The sequence below is a fragment of the Lepus europaeus genome, chromosome 4 (genome assembly GCF_033115175.1).
Source record: "Lepus europaeus isolate LE1 chromosome 4, mLepTim1.pri, whole genome shotgun sequence".
Taxonomy (NCBI): domain Eukaryota; kingdom Metazoa; phylum Chordata; class Mammalia; order Lagomorpha; family Leporidae; genus Lepus; species Lepus europaeus.
Genome location: NC_084830.1, coordinates 130,974,886 through 131,000,156, shown reverse-complemented (window position 1 = coordinate 131,000,156; position 25,271 = coordinate 130,974,886). Strand labels below are relative to the sequence as shown.

Here is a 25,271-nt window from a genome sequence, read left to right as displayed (position 1 = left end):
GGGGTTCCCAATCTTGGGGCCATGGAATTGGAAAAAGGGGCTCATGGCCACCAGAGGCACAGCTTATCAACTGCACAGCTCATCATCATCATCATCATTGCTATCAACAGCACCAATTACTGACAGCTCACTGTGTCCTTTGCATGCCCACAGCAACCAAATGAGGTTGGCACAATTGTTTTCCCCATTCCACAGATGAGAGGACTGAGGCTCAGAGAGAGTGGCAGTACACCTAATGTCCCATAGCTAGGAAGTGACAGAATGTAGTTATAAAGCCAGGCTTCCCCAGAGTCTGAGCTCTTGCTGCTGGATACCTACTTGTCCTTCTGCCCCCACATGGATGTGGACTGCTAAGGACTGCAGGACTCACAGAGGCCTGATGAGTGTGCATGTGCTCCAGCAACGAGTATAACTGCTACTGCTTCATAGCTGCGGAACTCTTAGACACAACTGAGGGGCCCTGACACTTAAGAGACGTGGGTAACACGCACGGGACACCTAGACTAGACACCTGTCTAGCCAGTAATGCAACTCTTAAGTTGTGGCTTTACACTCAGACTGCCTCCTGCCTTCCAGGAGCTCCCACCTCCCTCCTGCCTGCAGCCCTCTGCTCCTCCCCTAGCTTGTTGGTCTTACACACCTTTGTCCCTCTGCAGGCAGGTGAGCTGCCTCCGCCACTCCCCAGCAAGCCTCCGCCTGAGGAATACTATGAGGAGGCCCTCCCGCTGGGACCCGGCAAGTGCCCTGAGTATATCAGCTCCCACAGTAAGTTCTGGTCCCCTCATGTACTCCTGGAGCTAGAGCTAGAGCCTGGCACCCGCTCAGCCATGCCACCACCTGCTGAGTAGCAGCTGCCCTGAGCACCTGGCCTCTTCAGTGCCAGCCCATGGGATCTGATGGGTATGGTCCCAAGAGGTCAGGGGCTTGGCCTTTAGTACCAGTCTGAGTTGCCTTGGACAGCCCCTTTACTCCCCCTGGCCCTCAGTTCCTGAGAGCCAGGTGCTCTTATATAAATGTGCCAGGATGGAGTGCGATATGGCCACCATGACGCCCTGTTCCAAGGGCTGTCATTATACTAACCCAAGTGCACCTCTGTAGCGGATGGTGACAGAAGAGAAGCACAATCATCTTACAGGGAAATCAGATTTGCAAGTTAACACTTGAAATAAGAAAGGACTACAGCAGAGGCCTTTACAGTAGGATGCAGGCACCCCAAGATGATGTCGGCAGAAACACAAGAAGCTTTATCAATATTTACTTTCACACATATTTACAAAAATGCTGTGTGAATATTTTTAGCATTTCTAATCTAATAGCACAGCACTTATACTTTATATATACATAGACAATTTATACATACGTAAGAAAACACAAATATACTACATGAACATGTTTTTACTGCTTAGAAGGCACAATAAAATCATTTAGAAGACACTGGTACAAACTGTCTTGGAAAATCTCTTAAGCTGGCCACAAAGAACCCTGACCTTCCTCCTTGTCACCAGGGTTGTTCCTTTGAGGACCAGAAGAGGTGATCGGCTTGGGGGCAGGGACTTCACATCCCCTGCAAGAAACTGTATTGTGGTTTTTGGATGACCAGCACATGTAGTCTATTTGCATGAGATAATGTCTGCGTGATGCTACCCACCATTCAGTAGCACTGCAGAATGTTCTCCAACCACCAGAAAACAAATAAAACCAATTTATGCTGATTGGACATGAATTCCAAGATAGAGTCATTTAAAAAAACCAAACACAATATACTGCCTATAACATGATTCCGTTTGGGTTTTTTTCTAGTAGGGTATACAAACACACATGTACATGTTCATTTTAGTCATTTCTCTAGGATAGGCAAGAAACTATCATCAGTATTTTCTTGTGGGAAATGAATTTTTTTATTATGGGTGAATTATTTTATTGCAATAAAATACATGTGAGATTGACGATTTCTACTGTTTTAAAGTGTCTAGTCAGTGGCATTTAGTACATTCACAGTGGTGTGCAGCCAATACTACTGTTCAGTTCCCAATCATTTCCATCACCCAAAAGGAACCCCTGAACCAATGAGAAGTCACTACCACAGCCTCTGCTGACCACCAATCCACTTTGTCTCCATGGTCTTGCCTATTCTGGACATGACAGAGAAGTACCATATGTGGCCCTTCTGTGGCTGGCTTCTTTGATGTAGCTTCATGTGCTGTAACACTAGCAGAACTGTCCCTTTTTATGGCCAAGTAATGTCCCACTGCATGGATATCCCACGTTGGGCTTGTCCACTCATTTGCTAGTGGACCGTAGACTTGTTTCTGAAATGTGGCTGTGGTTGGACCAGCAGGGGTTGGACCAGCAGAGCCCCCTTCAGCCCTCACAGTCATGCTTCTGTGTCCCTGCAAACAGTTCTTCGAAACTGAAGCAGGCAGTTCGATTCTATCTACTCAAAGGCAGGGAATGGGGTGCTTCTGGGCCCTACATCCCTGTGAAGCCATGGGCTAGGGGAGGCTCCTCCACCTTCCCAGACAGTCCACTTCCCTCTCAGACAGGCAGAGAGGCCTCCTCCGGGAACAGCTGGGATCCTAGGGCAGGAGGGAAGGGAGGGCCTCAGGAAGTGCTGGGATTCCGTCCAGGGACAGCTGCCAAGCCCACTGGGGAGTATCCTTCCTCTCACACAGAGCGCCCAGCCCTGCCAGGTGTCCTGGGCCCCACCCTCTTCCCCACTGCCCCCGCCCTTGAAAACTATCTACCTCACAGGGTGATGGCCACCTTCTGAGACCCCAGAGAGCCTGCTGGGAAAGGCGGGCCCTGAGCCTCGCTTAGGACGTAGAGCTGGTATCCCCGTCAACACTGCTGAGGTCCTCTGTGAGGCCAGCAAAGAGTGCTGAAGAACAGTGTGGTGTGACAGCCAGTGGTGAAGGCAGGCTTCCTGGAACAGGAAACGTGCATCGGAGCTGAGGACCTCAGTTCTCACCCAGGCTCTACCACTTGCAAATCATGTGAGGCTTGTCTCCTCATCTGTAAAATGGGGCTAAGTCCTACCTCCCAGCACTGTGGGGCTCCAAGGAGACACTACTCATGAAAGCTGGCATTTCTCCAGCACATTCAGTGTGCCACGCAGTGCTATGAATTTATCTGCATTAAATTACTAACCCAAGGTCGGCGCTGTCCACTTCACGGCTGAACAATCTGAAATACGAGAAACTGCATTTTCTTTCCTAAGGTCACTGGGTAAATGGTAAAGATAGGATCTGAACTCAACTCAAGCTGAAAGCACGTGCCCTTAATCAACTGAACTTCTAAGTGTGCTCCAGGGACTGTCTGTATCAAAAAAAAAAAAAAAAAAACATATTTAGTCTTGTAAAATAAATTTGGAGAATAATTCACTGGAGCTCAGTACTGTTTCTATTTTTACATATGTTTAGAACTTTCTGTTTGCAAATTGAGCCTCCTTAATCTGAAATTCCAAAATTCAAGGTGCTCCCACACATTCAAAACTTTTTCAGCATTTCATGACACTGAAAGTAGACAATTCCACACCTGACCTCCTGGGACAACTCGGCCAAATGGAGGTACACTAAAAATACTGAAGAAAATTCCTTCAGGAATTTGACGTTGATGTTTAGACTTGGATGTCATCCCCAAGGTATCTCATTATTTACAGGCAAATATTTCAAGATCCAAAACACTTCTGATGTCTGGCACTTCAGAAAAGGGATAATCAACTTGTACACAGGTTTTTGTTTTGTTTTTAGTGCAGATTCCTCAGCCCAGCCCACTCCAAGGGATCCAAATCTCTGGGGATTCAGCCCAGGGGGGTCTGCATTTTAAAACAAGCCCCAGGTAACCCAAATGCAGAATTCAGTTCAAGGTGTCCCCAGGAACCCCTGTGCTGCACTGCCTCCCAGCCCCAAATGGGAATATGCCCTGAGAGTTCTGGGTACATAGTCGCTCCCTTGCTATATCTTGCTCTCCTCTAGTCCAAGCCTTCCTTTGTGTTCGCAGAATCAGGAGAACCACTTTGGTAAGAAGAGGGAGCAGGTATATTTGGACGTAAGTAGAAGGAATGAGGTGCAGAAAGATGTGGCGAGGGCAGAGCAGAGGAGGTCTGAGCCTAGGCAGCTGGAACACCACTCTATGCAGAACAAAGACCAGGGCACACACCCTCAATGCCCTAGAGTCAAAGTTAGAGACTGGCCACGCACTACCTGGAAAGGTGAGAGGACAGATCTTTGTGCTGGGTCTTGAAGGACGAGTAGGAGTGCTGTGATAGAAGATAAGAGGGCACGGGCAAGAGCATGAATATAGGCTTAGAGGTGTGACAGGGCCCAGCAGTACAAGGCCCACCAGTCCTGGTGGCAGGAGCACAGAGGGTATGTGGGGAGCAAAAGACAAGATGAAGAGACCAGGCCCTACACTCAGACAGAAGTTGCCTATAGCTCCCACTGTCTTCCCTGAATTGGCGTGTGGTTATCCATGGTTTTCCCCGGCCCTACCGCTAGAGTCTGCCTGTATTTCTCCAAAGCTCTTTCTGACAACCCCACAGATGGCTGCAGCCCAGCCCACTCCATTGTTGATGGCTACTATGAGGATGCAGACAGCAACTATCCCACGACCAGGCTGAACGGCGAGCTGAAAAACTCCTGTAAGTACTGGGCAGTGATCAGACAAGTGCTGGCCTCACAAAGAGCAGGTCTTGACCTGGGTCTGGGCAGGCACATGCCCACCACTCCTCACCCTGGCCAGGGTCCCCAAAGCCCTTGTTTCTGATGACCCCAGAGGTCACTAGAAACACCAATGCAATGGGAGTCAGGACCCAGAATCTAGCCATTGCCCTGACATTTGACAACTGATCTTAAGTGAGTATTTTCTTCCATTTGAGCCTCAAGCCTGCTTACCTATAAAATGGAGACTTGCTTATCTATATAATGAGGATCACCTGAGACAATGGAGGTGCAGGTGATGGGGTATGGACAGTGGTGAAATTTACTGAGTGCTTACTGGGTGGTAGGCACTTGGCTAAACATTCCGCATGCTCTGGTGTTCCAACATCCTGAGGAAGAAGGTACTATTATTTATTATGATCACTTTATTGATGAGAACACTGGGACATGAAGTCACCAAGATCACAAAGCAAGTGGTAAATCTGAAACACATGCAACTATAGGGGTGTGACTCATTACCATTAGCATGCCACATGTCCTTTTATGGGCCCAGGGCCCCAAGCTGGGGGGCTCCCTGAGGATGGTACAGTGACAGGTCCTTTCCTGTGGCACCCACAGACAACGACTCTGATGCAATGAGCAGCTCCTACGAGTCCTACGATGAGGAGGAGGAAGAAGGGAAGGAGCCGCAGCCCAGGCACCATTGGCCCTCAGAGGAGGCCTCAATGCGCCTGGTGAGGGACTGCAGGATATGTGCCTTCCTCCTGCGGAAAAAGCGCTTCGGGCAGTGGGCCAAGCAGCTGACCATCATCAGGGAGGACCAGCTCCTGGTGAGTGGCCTCACGTGGCCTGACATGCGAGTGTGTCTCCATGCACATGCACATGTGTCTGCGTCAGCCCTTCTGGCCTGGCTTTGTGTAGAGTTCAAAGCCTGGAGCTTCCAAGATGGAAGAATTTAAATACACAAACCCTAAAGACTTGATGACATGGGCTTTGCCAAGTTTTTCTTTGGCCAGAGAAGAACACTTTAACATGTTAAAACAATAGTTCTTGTTTTTCATTACGCAAGCAAATGTGCTGATTTATAAAATTAAAGAAAAACAAATGAAGTGACTTTTAAAACCACCTGTAATCCATTGACTAAGAGATAACCACTGTTAAGTTTTTTGTTTTTTTGTTTTTTTTTTTTTTTTGACAGGCAGAGTGGACAGTGAGAGAGAGAGACAGAGAGAAAGGTCTTCCTTTTGCCGTTGGTTCACCCTCCAATGGCCGCCGCGGCTGGCGCGCTGCAGCCGGCGCACCGCGCCGATCCGATGGCAGGAGCCAGGTGCTTCTCCTGGTCTCCCATGGGGTGCAGGACCCAAGCACTTGGGCCATCCTCCACTGCCTTCCCTGGCCACAGCAGAGAGCTGGCCTGGAAGAGGGGCAACCGGGACAGAATCCGGTGCCCCGACCGGGACTAGAACCCGGTGTGCCGGCGCCGCTAGGCGGAGGATTAGCCTACTGAGCCGCGGCGCCGGCCCACTGTTAAGTTTTAATGTCCATATTTCTACTCTCATCTCTATACTTTTGCCTTTTATAAAACACAGATTCCCTATAGCACTGTTTAATTTGCTTTGCTAAATGTTTTTTTTTTTTAATTTACCATCTCTCATCACTATATTTTCATAGAGGAAAATATACCTTTAATTCCAAAGTAGGAGAATGAATATAATCTCAGAAAAAAATAATAGCTCTTAACCAAAAATATGTTGACAAGCCTTGCTCAACACTGATGCATTTGAAACCACAACCTCTCCCTGCCCTGAGCCAGTGAAAAGCTCATCCCAGGCCAGCACCAGTCCAGAGTCATGACTGACCCCTCTTCACTCCTATGCCTTCTCTATTTTCCTGGCTTCCTGCAGTGGCCAGGAACTCCAACATAGTATAAATACAAATGGTGAGATCAGGCATCCCTGACTCAGTCCAAATATCAAAGGGAAATTCGTGAGTTTTTAAACTTATGAATTTGAGAGACAGAGAACTTCTATCCACTGGCTCACTCCTCCAAATGCCCACAATGGGCACAAGAGACAAGAACTCAATCCAGGTCTCTCATGTATGTGGCAGGGACTCAACTACTTGAGATATCACCTCTTCCTCCTAAGGTCCACGTTAGCAGGAAGCTAAAGCCAGTACTCCAATGTGGGATGCAGGTATCCTATCTGCTGTCTTAACCACTAAGTCAAACAACCACCCAACAAAGGCTGATGTTTGGGTTGTTTGTAGATGTTCCTTATTATCATGAAGGAAGGCGCCCCCTAGATTCTAGTTTGCTAAGAGTTTTTATCACAAGTGGTACTGATTCTGCCTCCATTGAGATTTGTGATTTCCTTTTTTTCCTGTTAATATGATGAATTATATGGTTAATTTGAATCTTAACCATCCTTGCATTCCTAGAATAAATCCCACTTGGTTTTAATGTGCCCTTTATATGTGTCTAGGTTTGCTAGCTTACTGGGTCCACAGGTCTGTATTCACAGGTTCTACATCCAGAGATTCAACCAACTGTGGATGAAAAATATTCTGTAAAACTGGGTCGAAATCCAAAAAAAAATCTGCAAAAAAAACTGCATCTGTACTGAACTTGTGCATACTTTTTTATAAAACATAACAACTATTTATGTATCATGAACATTTTATTAAGTATAACTAACCTACATGAGTATACAGTAAAATGTGCATAAGTTATATGCAAATACCATGCCATTTTATATAAGGGGCTTGACCATCCTCAGATTTTGATGTCCATGGGGGGGTGGGGCAGTCCAAAACCAATTCTCTGAGGATATTTGTTCAGGGCTTTTACCACTATGTTAGGAGATAAATTGGCCTGTAATTTTCATTTTTTGTAATGTCACTGTCGGTTTCTGATATGGTGGTAATGCTGGCAATGCTGGCATCATAGTAAGAATGGAGAATGACAATCAGTGTGATAAAGCAGTGACTTCCCAAAGCCAACCCTGCGTCTCCTAGAATTCTCTCTGCCCAATTCCTGCCAAGCCAAGGAACTCTTTGAACCAGATTCCTCCCAAGCCAGCCCATATCTTCGCTGATTCTTTAGGCTATCATGGTGTCCCTGGCATTTGCTGAAATCTGACTTTTCCTAAGCAGGTGGTATACCTGAGGATTGCCCAGAGGGGGCGGGCTTCTGAGTGTCCTCGTGCAGTGCCCATGGGCAGGCTGAGTCAGGGAGGTCTCTGGGGTGGAGGAATGTCCCCCGAGCCTTTGTGTGAGGGATCTCCCTCCTCTCCCCCCAACTCCAGAATCCACCCCTTCTCTCCCTGCCCAGTGCTACAAAAGCTCCAAGGACCGACAGCCGCATCTGAGGTTGGCGCTGGGAGTCTGCAATGTCAGCTACGTGCCCAAGGACAGCCGGCACAAGAGGCATGAGCTGCACTTCTCCCAGGGGGCCACAGAGGTCTTGGTGCTGGCTCTGCAGAGCCGGGAGCAGGCCGAAGAGTGGTTGAAGGTACATGGGGCCTGCGCTTCCCACCCACCTGTCCTTTCTTCCTCTCTTCCCTGGGACCAGCCTCTGGGGACCGGATCCTACCTATGGAATGAACCAAGCCTTATTCAGGGGAGAAGCAGGCCATGCTTGGGCCCAAGCACCCTGCTCACAGCCAGGGCAAAAGTGGACCTCAGACAGGCCTTGTGCTAGGGGACTTTGCCCCTCTAGTTATTTGAATCCCCTTTCTAACATCCCTACTGTTGGCTTGCTTGTCTAGCTACACTTGTATACCTTCTGGGAGCCCAGCTCCCAGAACAGTGAGAACTACCACACACTGAACACTTACTTTGTGCCAGTCATTGTGCTAGGCACTTTAGAGAAATTCTTTTTTTTGTTTTGTTTTGTTTTGTTTTGTTTTTGTTGTTTATTTGACAGGTAGAGTTATAGACAGTGAGAGAGAGAGACAGAGAGAAAGGTCTTCCTTCTGTTGGTTCACCCCTGAAATGGCTGCTACGGCCAGCACTGTGCCATTCTGAAGCCAGGAGCCAGGTGCTTCTTCCTGGTCTTCCATGCAGGTGCAGGGCCCAAGAACTTGGGCCATCCTCCACTGCCCTGCTGGGCCACAGCAGAGAGCTGGACTGGAAGAGGAGCAACCAGGACTAGAACCTGGTGCCCATATGGGATGCCGGCGCTGCAGGCAGAGGATTAACCAAGTGAGCCACGGCACCGGCCCCTGTGCTAGGCACTTTGCACACATGATGTCATTTACCCTTTGCAGTGGGACCATTATGGCTTCCATTTTACAGATGAGGAAAGTGAGGCACAGAAAACTTCCATGACTTGCCAAGGTCATAAAACCAAGTGGTTTGGGGGGAGGATTAGAAGCTAAAAAAATGAATCTCCTCCAAAGGCCATAGACAGGACAGCACAGTGATAGCAAGAGAGGACTTTGGTGCCATGCACTTACTGGCTGTGTGATACTCTGCAAACACCTTCCCCTCGCGGTGCCTCAGAATCTTCATCTGTAAAGTGGGTCTTGTCAGTATTCTAGGGAATACCTGTCGCACGCCTGCCAGAGAGCAAGTGTCCAGAAGCTGCCAGGCCTTACTGCTGCAACCACAGCGAAGCCCCCACCCCAGGTCGTTCCTACTGATCTGTTCTTGCCTGCCTCTGCTTCCCTTGGACACCTTTCCCCTACTCCTCCAATCTCTCTGCTGGAACAATGGAACCAAACACCTCCCCCCTGCCCTTCCTCCCTTCCTTCCTGTGATAACCCACTCTCCAACCGGAATGTGTGTTGTTTCTCATTGCTGCCCTTGTCTCAGGAGAGGAAGGAAGGGAGAGAACCTGCCTGCTGGGGGACAGGGAGGAGCCTCTGCCCTCCAGGGGCTGGAGGGGTCAGAAGAAGGAGTCATGGACCCCGGGTTAAGAGGCCTGGCTTGACTTCCCAAGCCTGGGAGGCCCGTAGCCACAGGGCCAGAGCAGGCAGCCATGTTTGGTATTTGCTGCTGCTGCCTAACACAGCTCATCCTCCTAATGTGTAATTCAGGGATCACAAGGCTGCGCTGGGGATAGAAATGAGACAATCTGCAGAAAGCCATCTGACAGGTGAGCAACAAGTGATGGCTGCGTTACTTCAGGATCTGCCTGTTTACTGCCAAGTAGCCTTGGGTCAGGGACTTTTAAGTGTCAGTTTCCACATCATTGCAATCATTGGTGCCATTAATCCTTGCTGCCCCTTAGGTTGCTGTAAAGATCCACACAGTCATAGGAGCAGGAGCCTCATCCTCGTGAGACTTGCGGTTTCCATCACCCATTACAGCCATGATCTCTGTGTCCTCAGACAACCCAAACCAAAGATGAGCATCATTCCCATACTACAGATGTGGACATTGAGGTCCAGAGCAGGGCAGTGGCTTTCTAAAAGCCACACAACTAGGAATCAATGAAGCCAGGTCTAGAAGCCAAGCCTCTTGATTCCCAGCCCTGCATCTTTTCAATCTGAGTGACAGATGGAGGAGAAAGCCTTTTAGATCCTGAGCACACCACACCTGTTCAGGCAGCTAATGGCCCATCTCTTCCTCCAGTGACCCTGACCCTTCTGCTCAATGGCCCCATCCACACAGATTCCATTCTTCCATTTTTGCCTCCCTGTTCACAGCTGTGTGTCCTGTCTACAGGTAGTTCGGGAAGTGAGCAAGCCAGTCAGAGCCGAAGGGCTGGAGGTCCCCAGGTCCCCAGTCCTCCTGTGCAAGGTGGACCTGGACAAGGTATGTCTCCACTAGTGCCCCCCATGCTGGGCAGTGGGTACTCAGAACACGGGGTTCACCCTGGGGAAGCTCACAGGTTGTTTCAATAATTGTCTACTGAATTCACACGTGTATATATCAGTGAGTGCTCATGTCCAGGCTGCAGCAGGAGGAAGTAACTGATTCTGCCAGGATAGGAGAGTCACATTGGAACTGTGCCATGAAAAACAGATTGAAGTTTGTCAATCAGAAAAGGAGTGAGCCTGCTTGGGCCATGAGTGAAGCATTTGTAAGTCAGCTGGTCAGGCCATCAGCGCTTATGTTCTAGGATCTTGATTTTTCCAGTTAGTTTGGATGCTAGAGGGACACAGGCCTAAATGTCCTCACAAGGATATTACAGTCTAGTGTAACATTTAACACCCACACACCTGAGACTTACAAAATACAGTATAGAATAGCATTTAGATGATGGGAATATGCCTATTCTGAGTAGGTACATTTTCAGATGAAAAAAACATCAGGCACATGGAGATTCACCTAGTTACCTAATAAATAAACAGAACTAGGACTTTTTAATTATTTATTTAGGAAATAGAGACAGAAATATAGAATCCCCATCCAATTGTTTTCTCTCCCAAATGCTGGCAACAGCCAGGACTGAGACAAGCTGAAGCCAGAAGCCAGAAATGCAATCCAGACCTCCCATGTGGGTGGCAGAGACCCAACTACAGGAGCCAGAGTGAACACTAGCAGGAAGCTGGAATTGGGAGTGAAGGCAAGGCTCAAACCCAGGCACTCCAATATGGGATACTGGTATCCAAAGCAGCATCTTATCCTCTATACCAAGTGCCTGCCCCCAGAGCTGGGATTTAAATCCAGACACTCTGACTCCTAGTGATGAACGTCCTGAGCACCCACTCTACCAGCACTTAGTATCCATGCACAGTAGTCACTCTGCTAGGCCCCAGCATGTAATCCAGAGACAGACACAACCCTGCCCTCACAGTGCTTACAGCCCAGGGAGAAGCAGACACGTACATGCCAAGCTGTGCACATGCTAGGAAGGAAAAGTACCAGGTACCCTGGGAGCATGGCTTGCCCCTGTGTCAGAGGTCTGGGAAAATTCCCCTGTGGAAGTGACATTTCAAGTGATAATGAAACATTAGCAAGGAAGGGGAGGGGCAAGCAGAGGGAGCAGGTGCTGGAGCAGGAGGAAGCGTGGAATTGGAAGCAGCCAGTACAGCTTGGCTCAGAGTAAAGGGGGAGCTTATAAGCGTGTTGGTCCTACAAGGGGGTGGGGGCGGGAGCTCACGATGGCCAGAGGGCAGGGAGGGTTAGAGAAGTCAGTAACTATGATGATCCCTAAAGCCTAAAGCATGGACAAGACTGCTTGGAGGCATAGGTGGCCAAGGGAAGGGGACAGAAGTGTGTATGTGGAGTGTCACAATTGTAGGTCGTGTGCTGTGGTGCAGTATGAGGGATTCATAGAGAGGTGGGTGGGGCCAGCTTGTGCAGTTGGGCTTTCCTGTGGCTGAATATTCAGGATAATTTTGGTGGGAGACAGGATGGGGTTGTGGTATCTGGGTGGGGAAGTTTATCTCTCCATGGAATCATAGGATTGTAGTGCCATCATCATGTGCTTAATTCCAGGGTGCACACAGTGTTCGTATGTGTTCTCTATCTTAATGAGATCTGTACGCCATTGAGGACAACTACAGCCATAACTTCTGCTCCATAGTTCACAGACATGGAGCTTTATGCTTGGACAGTTTGATCCCATTTCTTACAGCTGCCATTTGTCCTACTGTCCTGGACATCTCCTATACTCTCTGTACCTCAGTACTAGACTTAGAGAGAAGCATCCCAGGCCTGAGCTGGGGATCCTCAACAGGAAACATTTAAGGGCCTCAGCTCTATAATTCCACCTTTTAGGTGGGCTGGGGTCATCAGCATCCTGTCCCAAGTCTGACTGGCACAGTTTGGCCCCTTGACGCGAGATGGCAGCACACCACACAGGTGTTAAAAATGGTACAAGGGCCGGCGCTGCAGCTCAATAGGCTAATCCTCTGCCTGCGGCGCCGGCACACCGGGTTCTAGTCCCAGTCGGGGCACTGGATTCTGTCCCAGTTGCCCCTCTTCCAGGCCAGCTCTCTGCTGTGGCCCAGGAGGGCAGTGGAGGACGGCCCAAGTGCTTGGGCCCTGCACCCCATGGGAGACCAGGAGAAGCACCTGGCTCCTGGCTTCGGATCAGCGCAATGCGCCGGCTTGCAGCACACCGGCTGCGGCAGCCATTGGAGGGTAAACCAACAGCAAAGGAAGACCTTTGTCTCTCTCTCACTGTCCACTCTGCCTGTCAAAAAAAAAAAAAAAAAAAAGAAAGAAAGAAAAGAAAGAAAGAAAGGAAGAAAGAAACAAGGAAAGAAATGGTACAATATATTGGCCTCATAATTCCACCTGGACCAGTTGCCTGGTGCCTCACTGCAGCCCTCTGAAATGGGTGTGATTCAGGTAGGAAATCCAAATCTCAGGAAAATGGGAGGAATTTTCCATATTCCCTCAGCTAGTAAGTGGTAGGAAAGTCACCAGTTTCTTCCAAGGCTGGTCTAGCTACTTCACACCACTTCCCATGCTACCTAGTAAGCCCTTAATTGACCTTGTCTAAATGAATGAATGATCCTGAGTTGGTACAGTGAGAAAAATAATGTTGGCTGCTAATATGGTTGTTAACATGGTAGGTATGATTGTGTCTGTCTGTCTAGCCTTACCATCCTCTCTGCACCAAGGTAGGATCATAATGGGTCTCTATTGTGGTCCCAAGTCCATTATGACTACTTTGAATGTCTCTGCCCATCCATTTCCCCATCCTCACTGTTATCCTGGCTTATCCCCTTCTCTTGACCAGGATGACCCTCTGTTTAGTGGTTCCTTTGCTTCCAGTCTTTTTTTTTTTTTTTTTTTTTGACAGATAGAGCTAGACAGTAAAAGAGAGAGACAGAGAGAAAGGTCTTCCTTCTGTTGATTCACTCCCCAAATGGCCACTACAGCCAGTGCTGCACCAATCCGAAGCCAGGAGCCAGGTGCTTCCTCCTGGTCTCCCATGTGGGTGCAGGGGCCCAAGCACTTGGGCCATCCTCCACTGCCCTCCCAGGCCACAGCAGAGAGCTGGACTGGAAGAGGAGCAACCAGGACTAGAACCCGGCACCCATATGGGACACCGGCACCGCAGGTGGAGGATTAACCAGTGAGCCACGGCACCAACCCCTGCTTCCAGTCTTGCACTGTCTTGCCTGTCCCCACAATGCCACTAGAGGGAACTTCCTAAACCAAGCCAGATGTCATTATATCCCACTTAAATACCATTCCAGCTCCCTGTCTCCTGCTGAAAACAGGCCAAACTCCTACAGCATTGATCCTAATGTGTTACCATTAGTTGCCTTGCTTCCATGTAGACCAAGAGTAACTAAAAGACACATCCATGTCTAGTCTCAGTGGTCTTCCCACTACCTGGTATGGTTTCTGGCACATGATTGCAGCTGACAACTACTTGTTAGCTAATTATCTTGTGCTGGGGGAGTTGGGGGATACTGAACCAATAAAGGGGTCTTCATCAGTGTGTCCTCTAATATGAGGCTGTCTGTGTCCTACTCCAGAGGCTGTCCCAAGAGAAGCAGACCTCAGATTCGGATAGCTTGAGCACAGGTGACAACTGTTCCACCCTTGGCCGTCGGGAGGCATGTGAACATGGTAGGAATCTCTACGGGCTCAGGATGGGGGATACCAGAGCTGGGAGGGGACACAATGGCAGAGCAGATGCTGACCAGTTTGGAGACCTGGGTAAGATGATCCAGCCTGGCATACTCGGAACCACGGTCACCACGGGGGCAACAGGGAAGGCCAGGGTTGGGTGAAAGTGGGAGCTGGGGCTCCCCACTTTCCTAATGCATCTCTGTACAACAGGCAAAGGGAAGAAGAGTAGCCTGGCGGAGCTGAAGGGCTCCATGAGCAGGGCTGCAGGCCGCAAGATCACCCGCATCATCAGTTTCTCCAAGAAGAAGGCCCTGGCTGATGACCAGCAAACACCCTCGGCCGAGGAGGTTCCATGCTGTGGTGGGTATGGGCCATGGGGAGGAGGGAAGTCTGGCCTGGTGGATATGGGGTCTTGAGGCTGAAGCCAGGAGCCCTGCCATGCCTCATCCACCTCACACCCAGGGCAGAAGAGAGAATCCCAGGCCAATGGATGGCTTAACACTAATCTGTCAACAATCAACATGTCAATCACCATCCTGGCCCCATTACCTCTCCCATAATGCTCAGCAAAAGGAAAAGCCAGCTGATCCCCATATTCCTGTGCTCCTGTGACCTTACCCCAAATCCCTGTCTATCTCTGCACTTCACTGTCTCAGTTTCCCCCACTGTAATAAGAGGAAATATAGACCTTTACCTTGTTTCCCAGCCGATAACATGCCAGGCCTACAATTTACATCCAGTCTTAGATAGAAATGTCTTGGACATTCAGTTTGAGTTAAAAGTGGCTTGGAGGTGGGACACATTTTATTAAATGAAGGATTCCATATACTGGAATTCAGTAGAAAGTCATACCAGTATTTTAGATAGGCAGTAATATTCTACTGGCCCTGAAAAAAAATTATAAAAGCCTGTAGCTTCAAATAAAAATTTTGTAATCAGGGAATAATGGCATGTTAGTGTAAAAAGATTAAAGCCTAAAACAATAAGAAGAAATTCTAAGTCATCACCTGCTGTACTGTGGTTATGTCTTGCTCTGTCTTCTAATGGTTTCCCTCAGCTAAATGTTCCTGTTCCCACACGCTGCCACCAGGTGTCACCATCTGCCATTATTTTCCAGCTTTTAGTGACAATTTTATTTTAGGGTGAGGAAAGGCACGAAGGACAATGTGTTGGTAGTTCCTGCCCTTGCCGCTGACCTTGGTGTGGCCCCAGGACCATGCAGCTGTAAATGGATGGGGATATCACTGCCCATTTCCCAGCTAGTTGGTGGACACTCATCACGAGATACCCAAGATCACCAACCAGAAAGGCCCAGATGCCTTCTCTCCAGTTGCAGGCTGGGCATGTCCTGGTGTTCTCTCACATAAGTGAACCATGCACCTGGCCTGCATCACACCACCCTCTCCCCTGCCAGGCTACCTGAACGTGCTGGTGAGCCAGGGCTGGAAGGAACGCTGGTGCCGCCTCCAGCACGGCACACTGTATTTCCACAAGGACCGCAACGACCTGCGCACTCATGTGAATGCCATCGCCCTATGCGGCTGTGAGGTGGCCCCAGGCTTTGGGCCCAGACACCCCTTTGCCTTCAGGATCCTGCGCAACCGACAGGAGGTGGCCATCTTGGAGGTGAGAAGAGGGTCCAGGACGCTCTTGGTAATGGACTCTGGCCTGGGTGTCTCTTTTTTCTTTTTTTGGAGGGGGTACTTGCTACTAACACGGCGGGGACTAGAGGGAAAGAAAGGCAAGCCTAGGGGCTGTTGAGTGACCTGGCAGGGTTGCCAGATAACATCCAGGACACCCACATAAGTCTGAATTTCAAGTATACAATGAATGATGTTTTTTACACAAATATACCCATGCAAAATTTGGGACATACCTAAACTCAAAGATTATTCATTGTCGACCTGAAATTCAAACTTAACAGAGCATTCTGCATTTGTTATTAACTTAAACTGCCAGCCCTAAAACCAAAGCTTGTTTATGCCCCTGATCTTAAAATGAAAGGCACCTGGTCTAATCTAACTGGGACTTGACTCCAGGAACATCCCCACCAGGGTTCAGCCACCTCTGCTGAACCACTACCCTTGAAGGTAGTATGCCTGTCCCATCAAACAACTCAGACGTGTAGAAGATTTCCCCATACTGAGCTAAAGTCTATAAGCTCCATCAAAGCAATCATTATGCATACTTTTTCAAGGGGTTGGCATACTTTTGTTTTTCTAGAACCCTGCCAGATACCAAGTGCACAAACACATAATGTAGGCTCTCAACAAACACTTATAGAACAAATGAGGGAATGAAATGTGGCTTCATGTCTATCATTCATTGTCCCTCCTACCTTCTCCGAAATCATGCAGGAGGCATTCAAAGTCTCTTCCACATGGCAGTCCTTTGGCTGCTGAGAGTCAACAGCGGAGAAAAACTTAACTACCTTCTCACATTACAGATAGGGGAACTGAGGCCAGGGCAGACAAGTGCTTCGTCTCTTCCTAGACCTCAATCCCAGCCTCCTGCTCCCATTGCCTTTGCCCACGACCCAACCACTGCTTCCTCAGTTCTTAAACTACAAGAAATATTGCCTCTGGAACTTGCTTCCATTTTTCGCTAGTTCGAGTCTCTTATTCTCTCATAACTTATACTTTGAGCTTTCTAGAAAAAAATGTAGCTCCTTTATTCAGTTTTGGCATTTGAGTGTTAAATTAACTTTACAATAATAGTCTTTAAATGAGAATTTATATTATGAGTTCTTTTTGGACACTTTGCTGTATACAATGCTATAAATATTGTCAATTATAATACAAAGAAAAATTGGTGGCATTGTATGAGAAATAGTCTAATAAAAATAATTTTTTACAAAAAAATCAGGGTATTTGTTTTTATTACTATAAGGAAATTCCAAGGCAACTGATTTATAGACAAAAGGTTTACTTTGGCTTACAGTTCTGGAGGTTAGCAGTTCAAGATCAGGTGGTCCCACTGGCTCCATCACTGGTGGTAGCTTTCCTGCTGGCAGAATCCTGCATAGGGAATCACATGGTAAGAGACAGGGAACATGCACCTGTCTGTATCTATGTGATCTCTTATAAAACCACCAGGATTCAGTCATGGACACTCCACCCAATGACTTAATCCAACGCAGTCACTCTGCAAAGCCCTAGCTCCCAACAGCAAAATTACATTACATTTCCATCCTCCTAGTACCATAAACAGGAGTTTGGGGACCAAACTCCCAAGTTTTGGGGGAACAAACAGTCAAGCCATAGTGTTCAGGTAACAGCTGAATACAAACAAGTGGTTCAGAGGACCTGGGCTACAGAGTGAGGTCATGTTATCTTAGAGAGATAGTCCAGGAAGGCCTCTCTGAAGACATGGAAGATATGGAAGATATCTACAGGGAAGAGGGCAGCCTCTTGGATTTCTGAGTGTGTATTCTCATCTCATTCCTCTGTGATCTGTAAGTATTGCATGTGCAGTAGATATTATAGATATTTGTGGCTTTGACTGGAGTAAGCAGGGAGCCAGATGCACTGGCAGTGCCAAAATGGACTCCACCTGTGCTTCTTCTGCAGGCAAGCTGTTCAGAGGACATGGGTCGCTGGCTGGGGCTGCTGCTGGTGGAGATGGGCTCCAAAGTCACACCTGAGGCACTGCACTATGACTACGTGGATGTGGAGACCTTAACCAGCATCGTCAGTGCTGGGCGCAACTCCTTCCTGTAAGAGATCCCTGGGCTACCACACCTGGCTAGGGCCCCTCGTGTCTCTGCTCTGTCTGAGGCTCAGAGTCCATCCTGGGGAACTGGGAGGAAGGGGAGGAAGAGCTGAGGAGGACGGTGCTTCCTTAGGAAGCTAGAAAGATGCCTTCCCCTTCCAGCAAGGAGGAGCTCGCTATAGGAGAGAGCCAGGGATCAACGGCAGCTGGGGATGGAATAAGCAAAGGTGGAGGAGTCCTGGAGCAGTGGCCTGGCCTCTGCCCACCTGCCCAGGACTGTAGGCTCTAGGACTGTAGGCTCTCACAGTCTTGAGCATCAAATGGGCGTGAGGCTGGTCCATGGCCTTGGGCATTACAGGAGCCAGATTCAAGTCCCAGCTGTATCACCACCAGCTGTAGAAGCATAGCTGGTTGGGTGCCATCTTGAATCCAGTGTTTTCTAATTTACAGAATGCTGGTGATGAACTGCCCGTCTTCTGGGTTGTTATGAGCATCACACAGGTCTTTGTGCATGGAGCTGTGTTGTTGTTCCTAAATCTCCTGTGCTATACTGGGAGCTACCAGAGAATGGACAGGACAGCACCGTGAGCTGTCATCATACCTTCTGTTTTCCAGATACGCAAGATCCTGCCAGGATCAGTGGCCTGAGCCCCGCATCTATGACGACGTTCCTTACGAAAAGATGCCGGTATGGTGCCTTGAGGCTGTTCAGGATGTGGCAAAGACCATTTATTAGCTCTCCTTCTTTTCCTCCCTTGCTGCTCCTTTTAGCCTTTGCTTTCATTTAATCAGCAACCAGAAAGGGAGTCCATTCTTACCAAAGATCATGGCTAACAATGAGGAATGCCTTGCACAGGAGCTGAGTGAGGCAGTGGAAGGAGCCCCCTCTGGGGCAAAGAAAGGGCTGTGTAAATTGCCAAGCACTATGAACACGTGAGGCAGCATCTCCAATTTGAACCAACTAGTTGGACACTCCTGCCATTTACCACTCTGTGGACTGATACTGCTGATGCATGCTGTCTGGAGCAGGTGCTGTATGGCTGAGCCACAGCCCTTCACCTGTCACCCACAGCTTGAGCTTACACTCCCAGGACAGTCTCCCTGTTTTGCTTGCTAAACCAAAGCAAAGCCACCTCATTAATTTACAGTGAGGCCTCTGTAGCTGTCATCTGATCCCGAGAGCTCCTGGCAGCCTGCCCCTGGGAGAAAAGAAAACCACATTCTGATCCAATGCTGAGGGGTGGGAAAGGCCCCACAAAAGGAGATGGGGGAGAACTGAACTGCTAAGGACATGAGACATGGCTGAATGCAGGATCTCTGCCATGGATGGTGCAGGATGACTCTGAGCTCTCACCTCTAGAACTCACCTTATAGAACTGTTGTAAAAATAAACAAAATATTTTATGTAAAAGAAACCTGACACCATGCGTGGACATCCGAAGGTCTTATATAGGAGCAGTAAATAGTGCAATTGTTATTAACATGATTCTAATAACCAGTATTATCTTTCTCCACCAGGGTATCCTGAGTTTTGACTGCATTTTTTTAAGATTTATTTTCTTAATTTGAAAGGCAGAGAGTTACAGAAAGCGAGATCGTCCATCCACTGGTTCATTCCCCAAATGACCATAACAACTAGGGCTAGGCCAGTCCGAAACCAGGTGCCAGAAGCTTCTTTCAGGTCTTCCATGTGAGTGCAGGGGCCCAAGTACTTGGGCCATCTTCCGCTGCTTTCCTAGGAGCTTTAGCAGGGAGCTGAATCAGCAGTGGAGCAGCTAGGACTTGAACTGATGCCCATATGGAATGCCAGTGTCACAGGCAATGACTTTTTTTTTTTTTAAAGATTTATTTGAAAGAGTTACAGAGAGAGGTAGAGACAGAGAGAGAAGTCTTCCACCCATTGGTTCACTCCCTAGATGGCCGCAATGGCCAGAGCTGCACCAATCTGAAGCCAGGAGCCAGGAGCTTCTTTGGGTCTCCCACGTGGGTGCAGGGGCCCAAGGACTCAGGTCATCCTCCACTGCTTTCCCAGGCCACAGTAGAGAGCTGGATGGGAAGAGGAGCAGCCAGGACTAGAACCAGTGCATTTTGAATGTTCTTCATATTCTTCACAGCCAGTAACATTAATTCATGTCACTTCTATTGTTGGCTGATTTTACCCATGACATGTTTTTTGAGAGGACTCTGTATTAGTAAGGCCCAAAATTAGAAAGATGCTTTCAAATGATGTGAGGACAAAAATTCCATGATAAATCAAAATATCTATGGTCACATAGTCTTTTGAAACTTCCTAGCTTTCCTCTCAGTGGGTATTCATTTAGGGTTGCCTCCCCAAAGAAAATTATGAGTTCCAAATGATACAGGGCCAAGGAAAATGCTTTAGAAATTGTTGAGTGCTGCCTAAGTCCACAAGCACAAGGCCAAGATCTCAAAGGTTCCACGAGCACCATGCAAGGACCTGTGTCAATGAGCCTGAGCCTCCCTGTACTTAACCTTCCTCCTCTATCTCCCACCAGGATGAGGAGCCTGAGCGCCCCACTGGGGCCCAGGTAAAGCGCCATGCCTCCTCCTGCAGTGAGAAGTCCCATCGAGTGGACCCACAGGTCAAAGTTAAGCGCCACGCCTCCAGTAAGTCCTGTGTGGGCCCTCCCTGCTCAACAGAAGTTGGGGTTGGGGAGTGGGGGGAGCAATCCAAAATAGCCTCCTGCTCCAGGAGTCAGGCGAATAAGTACATGAGGGAAGTGACAAGTAAGAATCCTCTACCATAAGCAGAATGACAGCTCACAGTGATGAAGCACAGCAAGCCTGTGCCCTTGGGGGAGAAATAACAGGTGGTGGCTGACTGTGGGAAAGAGGAGCACTCAGACTCCAACCTTAGAGGTGGCTGCCACTCAGCCCTAGTCCATGGCCCCCAAGTGGCAGGCCAGCCCTTTATTGTCAAATTGACAACAACATTCAGAGGATGCCAGAAATCTATGCCATACACAAAATCTATTTTTTGAATATTAGCAGCTAGCTTTTTAAAAAATTTAATACCAAATAAGGCCATATGTTAATTACAAGTGGTCTTTAAAAAGTATATGAAAATACATATTATGAAAAAATAATATATGGATTTCAAAACTTTTGTACCTACCAAAATTTATTTTTTAATTCCATTTTCCACAAACTTTTAGAAGCCTGTGTGTGTGTGTGTGTCTGTATAGGGGATCATCTATAAACTGTATCTGTTTCAGAGTTTAATGATTTGTGGCTTCTGATTTGGATAATATCTGCAGAACTAAGCCCCTCCAGATACCCTGCAGTAGGCTGCCACAAAAGTCACAGCTCACCTCCGTGTCCTAGGCTTGGTGAATTGCCAGATTGCCACACTACACTATAATGACAAAGTATGCCCAATAACTCTGTCCTAAGTCTTGTCTGATTTCCAACACTCATCTCTGCTCCCATGTAATTTATATTTATGAGCAAGTCTGCTTCCCGTAGGACATGATGTTCCAAGAGTTTTTTTCTTAATTGCTTTCTGTGTCTTCCCTCTACACCTGAACACAGTCAAGTTCTGTTCTTTGCTTTTCAAAGGCTTATTTTAAAAAAACGCTTTCCTATGTGACAGCTCCATTTCATAGGAACAGATAACCCCTCCTGGGGTCAGGGATCTGCCTTCCATTTCTCACAGACCACTAGATCATTGTGTGACTTTGGAAATTTCCTTTCCTCTCTGCTGGTCTGAGCAATTAGAGGGCAGTTGTGTAAATTTTTTAGACCCTATAGTCTCATAGGCAATGGAATCAGGACCTTGTGAATTGCCCATTTGTAAATGGAAAACAAAACTGAAATAAGCATGTAAGATTTTAAAAATCACAAAATGTACAGAAAAAAAAAACATTAACAACAAAGACAAAACAAAACAAAAAATCCAAACCCTTTCTTCAAATCAAATATATGTGAAATCCTAGTTCAGAAAAGTGATAAAAGTAGAGATGCTTAGGTTAAGGCCACTTGGTCTCCTCTTTGCCCAAACAGCATCCTGTGAGCTGTCACTGTGAAGCCACAGGGCTCTTTCAATGGCAAGAGGAAACTACAGGGTAGGCTACTAATGTCTTCCAACAACACTGTTTTTCAGATAAAGAAGCTGAAGAACATAAAAGGGAAAGTGCCCTGGTCCTTTCAGGCTGCTATAACAAACCTCCACACACTTGGTGACTTATGAACAACAGAAATTTGCTCAGAGATCTGGGGGCTGGGACGTTTAAGATCAAGGTGCCAGCAGATTTAGATTTAGTGTCTGGTGAGGTCCCATCTCCTGTTTCATAGATGGCCATCTTTACCCCATGTGTTCAAACGCCAGGGGACAACGGAACTATCTGGACTTTCTTTAAGAACTGATACTAATCTCACTTATGATGACTCCACCCTATGAGCTAGTCACACCCCAAAGGTCTCACTTCATAACACCTTCATACTGGGGATCAAGTTTCAGAATATGAATTTGGGGTATGTCAACATTCAGTCTATAACACAAAGGTCTTGTCCCCAGTCACATGTTAATTATCTATTGCTACATAACAAAGTACTGAAAATTTAGCTCCCCGAAACAATGAGCATGTGTTATGTCACAGTTTCTGTGCATCAGGAATCCTGAGCATCTTACTTAGGCTTGGGGTCCTTGAGGTTGCAGATGGCTTTTCATTTGAAGGCATCTGAACACCTGACCAGCTAGAAGATCCACTTCTACAATGGCTCATGCACATGGCTTAATTTGTGCTGGTGTTGAAAGGAGGCCTTGGTTACCAGGGCCCTCCTGGTATCAGAATAAATCTCAGATACTGGCCTCTAAAATTACCATGTATAGGCCTGAATTTAATTGGATCAAACCCTGGAGCAATTTTTGCCCCAGGGCAGTGTCAAAAACAATGGAATTATCAATTGACAATTAGTAAAGCCTAACAGCTGACTCTGATACCAACAGAGACAAACTGCTTACCAGAGAGATCAGAGGGAGAATCAGAGAGCCTTGCTAAAACCACTGTCATCCCAGGATGACTGTTCTCATGCCCAGGGCTGTGCCCTCTGAGAAACAACATCAGAAGTTTCACATTGCAGGAGGAAGTACACTTCAGTAAAGTAGTTCAGCCAAGTCACAGAATAAACAAACAAATAACAACAACCCTGCAGGCGGAATACCCATCAGTATTCAAATATGCTACAATTTATTTCTCAAATGTCCAATTTTCAATCCAAAATATATGCAAAGAAGCAGAAAAGTGTGAACTACAAAGAGAAAAAACAAGTAAGAGAAATTGCTTGTGAGAGGACCCACATGTAGAATTTAACAGAGATTCCAAACAGCCAAATAAATATGCTCAAAGAAAAAAGGAAACCATGCTTAAAGAAACAAAGGAAGTACTATGACAATGTATTATCACACAGAGACTACCAAAGAGATAGAAATTATAAAAAAGAAGAACCTAATGGAAATCATGCAACTGAAAAGTATAATAACTGAAATGAAAAACTCACTGGAGTGGCTCAACAGTAAAATTGAAGCAGCAGAACTGGTGAACTTGAAAACAGATCAGTGGAGATTACACAAGCGAAAAAACAGAAAAAAGAATGAAGAGAAATAAACTGAATCTCAGAGAAATGAGGAACATAAGTAAGTTCACTAATATGAAAAGAATTCAAAAAGTTCATGGAAAATGTGTATATCTTTTAATTTCATTTTCCATGAATTTTTTGAAGTCCCTTATATTTGTATAAAGGGAATACCAGAAATAGAGAAGACAGGGAAAGGAGCATAAAAATGTTAGAATAAATAATAACTGAAAACATGCCAAATGTATTTTAAAAACATTAATCTACATGTCCATCAAATTCACTGAATCCAAGTAAAATAAAGGCAAGGAGATACCCAAGACACATCATAGTAAAAATGCTGACACCTGCCGGCGCTGTGGTTTAACAGGCTAATCCTCAGCCTTGTGGTGCCGGCACACCAGGTTCTAGTCCTGGTTGGGGCGCTGGATTCTATCCCGGTTGCCCCTCTTCCAGGCCAGCTCTCTGCTATGGCCCAGGAAGGCAGTGGAGGATGGCCCAAGTGCTTGGGCCCTGCACCTGCATGGGAGACCAGGAGAAGCACCTGGCTCCTGGCTTTGGATCAGCGAGATGCGCCGGCCGCAGTGGCCATTGGAGGGTGAACCAACGGCAAAAAGGAAGACCTTTCTCTCTCTCTTTTCTCTTTCTCTCTCTCTCTCACTATCCACTCTGCCTGGCAAAAAAAAAAAAAAAAAATGCTGACACCAAGACAAAGAGAAAATCAACCCCTCACTTACAAGAGAACCCCAATAATATTAACAGTTGAGTCTTATCAGAAAGCCAGAAGCAGTGAGGTAACATATTCCAAAACCATGAAAGAAAAATGCTGTTAACCAAGTTCTTATATCCAGCAAAGCTCTCTTTCTTTTTTTTTTTTTTTTTTTTTTTTTTTTTTTTGACAGGCAGAGTGGACAGTGAGAGAGAGAGACAGAGAGAAAGGTCTTCCTTTTGCCGTTGGTTCACCCTCCAATGGCCGCCGCGGTAGGCGTGCTGCGGCCGGCGCACCGCGCTGATCCGATGGCAGGAGCCAGGTGCTTCTCCTGGTCTCCCATGGGGTGCAGGGCCCAAGCACTTGGGCCATCCTCCACTGCACTCCCTGGCCATAGCAGAGAGCTGGCCTGGAAGAGGGGCAACCGGGATAGGATCGGTGCCCCGACCGGGACTAGAACCGGGTGTGCCGGCGCCGCAAGGCGGCAGCAAAGCTCTCTTTCAAAAATGAAAGTAAAATGAAGACACTTCCTCAGAAACAGAAAATCTGTTACCAGCAGACCTATTTTACAAGAAATGCAAAAGGAAATTCAGACTTAAAGCAAATGAATCAGATGGAAATTTGAATTCACACACACACACACACACAAAAGCAAACATTGTTAAAGATAACTGAGCAAAAGACAAAATACATATTCTCTTTTAATTCGCTAAAAAAATTGCATAGAATTCCATTTATTTCCATTTTGTTGGGCCTGTAGTACATAGAAACATAAAATTTTGAAAATAATGGCCCAAAGGAGGTGGGTAGATGTAAGAAAATGATACCAAATGGGAAATAAGAAGCCAGATATAACAAATTCCACTAATATATATTTTCTCTCCTTTCTTCTCTTAGCTTAATAGCCATAAAATAATATAATAATTTTAACAATGCATTGCCAAGTCTGTAACATATATGGGTATAACAACAATAGCACAAAAAGGTCCTTGTTTGATGTCATAAAATACTGGTAATCCTTTGTTCTTTTTTTTTTAATCCAAGCTATAAAAATGTAAAGTCTGGAAGCCACCTTGCCTAGCGTGTCATTGTGTGTCTTAGAAATTTGGGGA

At 47.0% G+C, this 25,271-nt stretch overlaps 1 protein-coding gene across 1 annotated transcript in view; it reads left to right on the top strand.

Moving 5' to 3' along the window:
* The window catches only part of AFAP1L1 (actin filament associated protein 1 like 1), a 66,592-nt gene that overhangs the window by 28,416 nt on the left and 12,905 nt on the right, over window positions 1–25,271 (top strand). The window contains exons 5-15 of the mRNA XM_062188874.1: window positions 657–765; window positions 4,541–4,639; window positions 5,277–5,488; window positions 7,990–8,169; window positions 10,329–10,418; window positions 14,048–14,141; window positions 14,355–14,504; window positions 15,559–15,770; window positions 17,714–17,859; window positions 18,471–18,543; window positions 20,372–20,483. Of these exons, the coding sequence (XP_062044858.1) occupies window positions 657–765; window positions 4,541–4,639; window positions 5,277–5,488; window positions 7,990–8,169; window positions 10,329–10,418; window positions 14,048–14,141; window positions 14,355–14,504; window positions 15,559–15,770; window positions 17,714–17,859; window positions 18,471–18,543; window positions 20,372–20,483 (1,477 nt within the window). The remainder of the gene's footprint in view (window positions 1–656; window positions 766–4,540; window positions 4,640–5,276; window positions 5,489–7,989; window positions 8,170–10,328; window positions 10,419–14,047; window positions 14,142–14,354; window positions 14,505–15,558; window positions 15,771–17,713; window positions 17,860–18,470; window positions 18,544–20,371; window positions 20,484–25,271) is intronic.